Source organism: Acanthaster planci, linkage group LG08 (assembly GCF_054643075.1).
Source record: "Acanthaster planci isolate LZ-2023a linkage group LG08, COTS_SCS, whole genome shotgun sequence".
NCBI classification, from domain to species: Eukaryota; Metazoa; Echinodermata; class Asteroidea; order Valvatida; family Acanthasteridae; genus Acanthaster; species Acanthaster planci.
The window spans coordinates 1900259-1907468 of NC_141784.1; the positions used below are offsets into that span (position 1 = coordinate 1900259).

Consider the following 7210-nt stretch of genomic DNA (forward strand, 5'->3'; position numbering starts at 1 on the left):
GCGCTGCTCCAGGAGCCAGTGGTCTATAATGCAAAAAAAAAAGGCTTAAAAGGGGCCCAGTTGTCGCGCGCTGTCGACGCAGTTTGAGAGAAAGTATGACGTTTCCTTCAAGAGAGGACTGTGTTTACACAGCCTGTTACTGGTATGTCATCAGTGCTGAAATTTTGGCACTAAGGCCGAGACCTTTTCAAATGAGCCAGGCTTTGGCGTGAAGGGGTTAGGCCAGCTGCGGTTTGACCCCCAGAACCGTGGGGTCCGAAGCCCGCTCCTTTCCCACGTTCGAGAGGAGCAGACATCGGACCCCACAGTTGCGGGGGCAACTCTGCGCTAGTCGCAAAGCTAGGGCCAATGTGGACGACGCCCCAGCTATAATGTTACATGTATCATGACTATCGATATAATAAAGTTGGGACAGTCCCAACTGTAGTGCTGCACCTGGGCTGGCCTAACAATTGTCGACCAATTTATATAGAAATTTTCTCAACCTTGTCCAAGTTTATGAATTATGCATTCTTACACTTGACATTCATCTAAAATATTGTTATATGATACTTCATGACATGACAATTGGCAATGAATAAACAATGAATAGGCCTAGGCCAATATGACTTTGGTACATGCTAGAAGTAGAAACATGCACCCTGGACCTCTGTGCTGTAGTTGGGCCAGCCCAACTACAGCACTCTATTTGGGACGGGCCCAACTATAGTTGGGTTTGATGTCATACTCATAGTTGGGGTGTAACACATCTACTGGGCTAGCCTGTGTTATATCATGTATGTCATGTGAACAAGAAAGTAACAATGGTCAAGCAAGCAGGGGTCAACATTAAGCGAGCGCGCCTTTTGCATCCAACAAACCATGATTAGCACCTTAGCCCATCATAAAGCGAGAGGTCGGGTGCTGAAATAAGCACCAGGCCATTACTGATCCTTTTTGATATGATGACACGCTTTATTCCATAGAAATCGTTTGGATACATAACGCATGCTTATCATGGAATATACGGACATCATTGGCCAGTTTGCCGTCATGATTAGATGACTCGCATTGTGTGAATTGTCCATAATTGTTGTGAATTGTCTACTGTAGTAATTTTTACAAGGATTAAGACAAGTTTTTATCAATTTTGAAGACAATTTTTTGAAGCTTTCCTCCCCATTCATGCCATTCAATCAGCACAAACACATTGACCCCCCCAAAATTTCCAACCTACATGTACTGACCCTATTTTGAGAGGCATGTAATCGAAAGCAGAACTATTATTTTTTGGCCTGATATGACTTGCCTGAATTAGCTCCTGGATTCAGTGAAACAGATCCCCTAAACCCCTGGAATTTGAAAGGCCAGGAGCTGTTTTTAGCTTCTGGGTAAAAAAGGTTAATGTCGACCCCTTAGCAAGCAGAGTTGAAGGGCAAGCTTTGTAATACAAAGCCCTGTATCAGTACTAGTAGGATAGGCTCATCAAGTAACGTTAAACCATGGTTAAACCTTTTGTGCATTCAATGTAAAATTAAAATAACAAAGAACAACCTGCAGTAAACATCACATAACCTGGTAACCTTTAATTTTAAAGTTTAATTTTCTACATCTGCCCACCGGCAGCGGCCATTTATGTCATTAGAAATGAGATGTGAGGAAAGGGCTTCAGTAGCTTGGGGCAATATTCATGTAGGCCTCCTCCTAGAACTCTGGTGTTTGCCATCTGTCCACTCCCACAAGCAAACCCCAGAGTTCTGGGGGTAGGGGCAATATTTCATCTGTCACTTTTGAATTTTCTGTGCAGTGAAGAGAATGTATGGAAATTATGTGAGCATGCTCAAAGACACCAGCTAAAACACATCTTTGCTGTCTTCATTTCCAATTCTGCAAAAATGGTAGGTGGTTACTTCAGATATTTGAAAATTTGCTAGAACTCCCAGAAGATCTTGAGCATATCTGGGGAATGAATCAAAAATCCATTGTTTTGTAGGTTTTGTACTTTGAGGAGTGATTTTTATCAGTTTTCAAAGAAATCAGAATGAAAGCCAGAATGATATTCAAGTAACATCAAATTTCAGGTTTGGCTATCAGCCCTAATCAGTAAGGTAAGTTAGAAAATAAAGTGAGTTGAAAATGTAGGTTTCAGTCTCAATATAATGATCACTGTCATTGCAAGATACTGTTGTTGTCTGTTTTATTTATAAAGGGTAGCCTCATCAGTTATGAAAACCGCTATTCCTAAGGTCCCTATTTATATATAGAAACAAAATAAAGATACGACAAAAATATGCGCACTAAAATTGATCCATAAAATAAGGTTAAAATTGAGTAAAAAACTGTTAAAATATAATAAAAGATGATAAGGTAAAACTAAAGTAAAATTTGATAATAGTGAAGTTACCCAGAATTAAACATAATACATTGGCTAACATTTGATTTAATAATTCAATTAATCATAAAAAGAAAAGAACAAAATTTTAGGGTCCTAATCTCTCTTCTGTGTGTGTTTGTGTTTTTTGTTTTGGTTTGTTTTTTCATTGTGTTGAAGAAGTTTCCAGTTATACCCAAGGCAGTTCCACCAGTCCCAGTACGTTTGTTGTATCGAGAGTTGTATTAGCATCAACATTCAGGCAACCAAGACGCATAACACATGTTCGTACTGTACAAGTACATGCTAGTGCCGCATCATGAAAACCAGTCAAGTGCACTTCCAATTAATCCCTGATCATGTTGATTACTTGTGTTTCAGATTCCCATTTGGCACCAGAGAGAAAGAAAAGGCCCTGACGAACCAGTTGTGTGGGTGAGAGTCTGTTAACCTTAATCCACCAGGTGCCAGCATTGTAGAGGAGTCCATCAAAAGTCATAGCTAGCCCCCCCATATCCAGTCTTAAGCCAAGTCATTAGCCAGTCAAAGGGACTGCGACAACAGCATTCCTTTGTTATTGTTCTCCCTGTCACTTGTGACTGGTCTTGTGAAAGGACTTGTGAAGGGAATTGTCAAAGTACCTGTGATGGGCTTGGCTACACCACTGTCAGATGCAGTGGAAATCACATAGTTTGAATCTTGCTGGGTTATGGATGGTTAGGGTCAGACCTAACCAGGGCTGAGAATACCAACTGAAAATGGGCAGTTTGTCTTCTTTTAGAGTTTCGATGGCTACATCGTTTACTCTACGTTGCTTCATTTTTTTTTCAGGATTATCATGTGATTTGTCTGTATTGCCCAGAGGCAGGTGAGCCCCAGGTCTATGACCTGGACTCCTTATTGCCCTTTCCGTGTCCTCTGACAACGTATCTGCAGAGTTCCATACAGCATGATGCTCTGCTGAAAATTCAGTACCACAGGTAAATAAAGTCATAAGTCGTTAGTTTGTCAGTGTCTCTGATGGGCCCGTTGCCGAGGGCCCCCCCGGGAAGCTGACCTCCCTCCCATCAGTAAAAAGCATGATATATATATTTTGTTCCTGTGATGTGGCCCCCCTGAATGCCTGAAGCTGGCAACGGGGCTGGACGCTGAGCAACTGCCACAAGATCAAATATCACCAGCTCAAATTCTTGCAGTCTCCATAAAGCAACTTTTTAAACACTTTGTCAGGAAAATCGGGGGGGGGGTGATTACTGGTTAGAGCTGGAGATTGTTTTGGTTTTTTTTCCTTTTATGGACTACTTATTCTGCAAGAAAGGGGGTAGTACAATTATTGTCCTGGATAAGGACTGATTGGTTAAAATTGATTTCTTCAATACTGCCTTTTGGTCTTTGCTTATAAATGTACCAGTTTATCTACAGAAATAAAAACAATTTAATACATGGGCAAAACTTGAGTTTCTTGTATTTGGATTAAGAATTTAGCCATCTTTTGAATAACTTTTGTTTATTTTTTTGCTCAGGAAATTCCGAGTTGTACCGGCAGAAATCTTTTTGAAGACCTTTGCCTCGGATCGCTCTCACATGAAGACAGTAGATGGTGGATGGATGAAACCCCCGCCTCCGTACCCCTGTATAGCAACAGCAGGTAGCTGACTCCCTATTCTTGACCTGCGCAAGTTCTGTATGTGCACATCAAAGCCCCGCCTTCGGTGCAATCCTGGATCACATCAGGAGTGCCACTCTGCCTGGACCAGTTCCTGTGGACTGTCCATTTCCCTGGCGCAGAGCAGTGACGTGCAAACATGCACATTTCAGTGAAGCCAGCTTCGCAGGAATGTACACAGTTTACGTGACACCATTTTGCACGGCATGATAATGTAGAATCTTGTAAAGCCTCCTTTTTTCACACTTCTTTTTGTTTCAGAATGCACAATGAACTTGGATGATTTCATCAGCATGGACGAAACTGTTGGAGTTGGCCAAGTAATGGATCTAGCAGCATTTACTAAGCAGTTTACGTGACGTCATCTTGCCATGGTCATTAGTTATGAAAACTGTAGTTTTACATGAAACACTTACTGTGTTGTCAGTGCCTTTAGGTTGTTTTTGAAAGGTTATGTTGCATTTGGGATTCGTTGAAGATTTTTCAGTAACCAGTATATTGGAAATGCAATAGTTGTAGCAAGTATATTTGATAAATCTACTATCCCACCTGGAAAGCATCAAGGCTCAACACAGTGCTTAATGTCAAGCATAGCCGAGTGAATGTTACTGGCCTATCATCAGTTCGGGGTTTGACCCACCAAATTCGTGTTCAAGTCCCCTCAAACATTTTTGGTTAATACAATATGATTAACCATCTTGATATCCAAGTGATACTGAATAATCATGCAATATCAATGGACTGAAGTTGCTTGAGTTGGTGCAAGGAACTACTGTACAGTATTTTCTTAATCTTTTTCCGACCTGCCAAAGTCTTTCATTTATCAAAATGCTTGATAAATTGAGTAATACATGTACTTAACAATCAAATGGATTCATGGGTTGGATTTAAATGGGTTCAACACCGGCTGGTTCTGTTGGATTCAGTTTGTGGTATTTGTAGTGGGTTGTGTTGAATTTAACTGGCTTTATTTTGTTGGATTCTGATGGATCTGGCAGAGTTTCAGTCTAGCTCCATGTAACTGCTAAGTTCTGGGATTCATTGGGCTTTGCCATTTTGTTGGGAACTTGTAAATTCAGCTGGCTGTGCATTAAGTTGGCTTGGATTCAGCATGCTTCACTCTTGCTACCTACCGAGTCTTCTGGGATTTAGTGGCCTTTGTTGGTTTCTCTTAGATTCAGCAGGTTTCTCTCTTACTGATGGCAGGTTCAATTGGATGCGGCAGGCTCTCGCTACGTGATGGATCTCCTCGGGATTGAGTCGGCTTTGCTGTTTAGTTGGGTTCTCTCAGATTTAGAAGGCTTTAATCTCTTTGCTTTGTTCCGCAGGAAAGTTAGAGAACACAATGTACATGTAGCAGAATTTCCAAAGTATTATTTGTATGTATGAAATGTAAGTGAACATGAATCTGGGTATTTTAACCCAAACCCTACACAGTACTACGAATCACTAGTTGTAGTAAAATGTAGTATTCAGTCCTGTCGCTTGTAAGAGGACATGACCTTATTGTTCTCTGAAGCCATAAAATAAAATAGATAAGACAATGTACCATACAGTGCTGTGACACTATGAATGCATGGCTTTATTGTTCTCTGTATGAGTAACAATGGAAGTAACCTAGCCAGAAGTAGTAATCTGTAGTGCTAGGTCCTTCAGGCTCAGGCTACTACTTAGTATTTTGTAGTACTGTGTAGTGTAAGCCAAACAATATGCTTGGCGGTTAGGGTTAAACAAAAGTATTCCACAAGACAGCTGATAGTGTGACTGAAAATATCCAACCTGCAGTAAAGCAATCACGTTTATTTTTCTGCCTACAAAAAATTTATTTGTCAATTTCTAGTCTGCTTATGAACAAGTACCACTTCAGTTGATAAAATACACAATTACACAACTGTCTACCTTACAGACATGCAAATTGAAGTCATTATTACAAGGTCATTCCCCCTCCATTGTTGACCATCCCTTCACCTCATAAATCCGTGGAAATAAAAGTCAAATTATTTCAACTTTCAATGTGAAGCTACTTTTACAAATTTATGCAACATAAAGACAATGAATTTTATTGTACGCCTTTGAGATAAAATGATTCATGTGTTTAAATATCAAGTAAAACATATCAGCACAATATATGTGTGGTATATTCAATGTAACAGTTGTCACGGTTATGTTTATCTTCCAAGTTTAACGCTGCAAGTGTACAGTAAATCATACCAGGGGTGAGATTTCTCCGCTTTTTAGATGATTTCAGCTTTTTTGGTTTTGGATTTCAGCTTTTTTCGTCACTGATGGTGTACAAAAGTAGAGGAGATTTTCACAGTTCAGCTTTTTTATGCCTTTTTGCAGCTGCTTTCGGCTATTTTTATCATTGGTCAATCTCGCCCCTGTCGTACATAATCTTGACATTCAACAGTTTCTGTGTTATGTAAATCTTTCACTAACAAATGAAAATTTTGAAAAGCATTTTATCCTGAAATAAAACATCCAATACTTTATAGACATAGGTATATTTATGTTACGTAGTACAAAAACTACTCCAGACTTATCTGTTTAAATATTTAAAATACACTTCAACTGTGAAACACAAAATGAGTGGAAGAAAGCTCCTTTTGGATACTTGTATACTAGTACATGTAGTTGGAAAAATTGAGGAGCCAATATGGCGATGAAACACACAAGTTTTGTGAAAGTGCACCAGACCTTAAATATCTTTGCAGGAAAATATTTCATCAATCCTTCCGCACCTACTCTACAAAATTAATTCAGTGCAAAACTTGCACTGGCTGAGTGTTACTTGATGCAATATGCACAGTTTCTTTTTGATTCCTTTACAAATACATTAGGTAAAACCTACAGCTTAAGCATTTTCCAGAAGTGCAGGTACCAGCCTACCAGGAGACACAAATTGTAACGTACATTTTTTTAATCCAATCATGCAAATCCAACTATTAGCCTCTGGGTGTCTTGCTGCAAGACACCTTTGGACAATAAATATTAGAACTAACGAGATTCTTGCTTACAGGAAATCGGTGGTGGGTGAAGCCTTTATATACAAGGGGCACAAATGAAACAAATGATAAAGAAACTCATGTCAGTTCCTTGAAAGAGTTTCCAAACAAAAACATTTTTTTTTTCAGTAATTCCGAGTCATGGAAATCTCATTCACTTTTACCAAAATCAACAGTGTTTTCTGAAAA

The 7210-nt window shown here is 39.6% G+C and overlaps 1 protein-coding gene across 2 annotated transcripts; it reads left to right on the top strand.

The window, feature by feature from the left end:
- The first annotated feature begins 15 nt into the window (after window positions 1–15).
- ntaq1 (N-terminal glutamine amidase 1) lies at window positions 16–6161 on the top strand. Of its 2 annotated transcripts, XM_022229044.2 has the most exons (7): window positions 16–142; window positions 1787–1877; window positions 2732–2785; window positions 3182–3330; window positions 3874–3998; window positions 4278–4336; window positions 5192–6161. In XM_022229044.2, exons 1-7 carry the CDS (start codon window positions 96–98, stop codon window positions 5273–5275), a joined length of 609 nt encoding a protein of 202 aa, XP_022084736.1. In that variant the 5' UTR covers window positions 16–95; the 3' UTR covers window positions 5276–6161. The 2 variants fall into 2 exon arrangements, with proteins under 2 accessions (XP_022084736.1, XP_086996650.1); XM_087140524.1 differs by having other exon boundaries at window positions 17–142; window positions 4278–6161.
- The last annotated feature ends 1049 nt before the right edge of the window (window positions 6162–7210 follow it).

Coding starts and splice junctions, on each gene's coding strand:
- ntaq1 (XM_022229044.2), top strand. CDS start 96: ATGACGTTTCCTTCAAGAGAGGACTGTGTTTACACAGCCTGTTACTG. Junction 1,878..2,731: donor TTTCCAATTCTGCAAAAATG/GTAGGTGGTTAC, acceptor CTTGTGTTTCAG/ATTCCCATTTGGCACCAGAG. Junction 3,999..4,277: donor CCCCTGTATAGCAACAGCAG/GTAGCTGACTCC, acceptor TTTTTGTTTCAG/AATGCACAATGAACTTGGAT.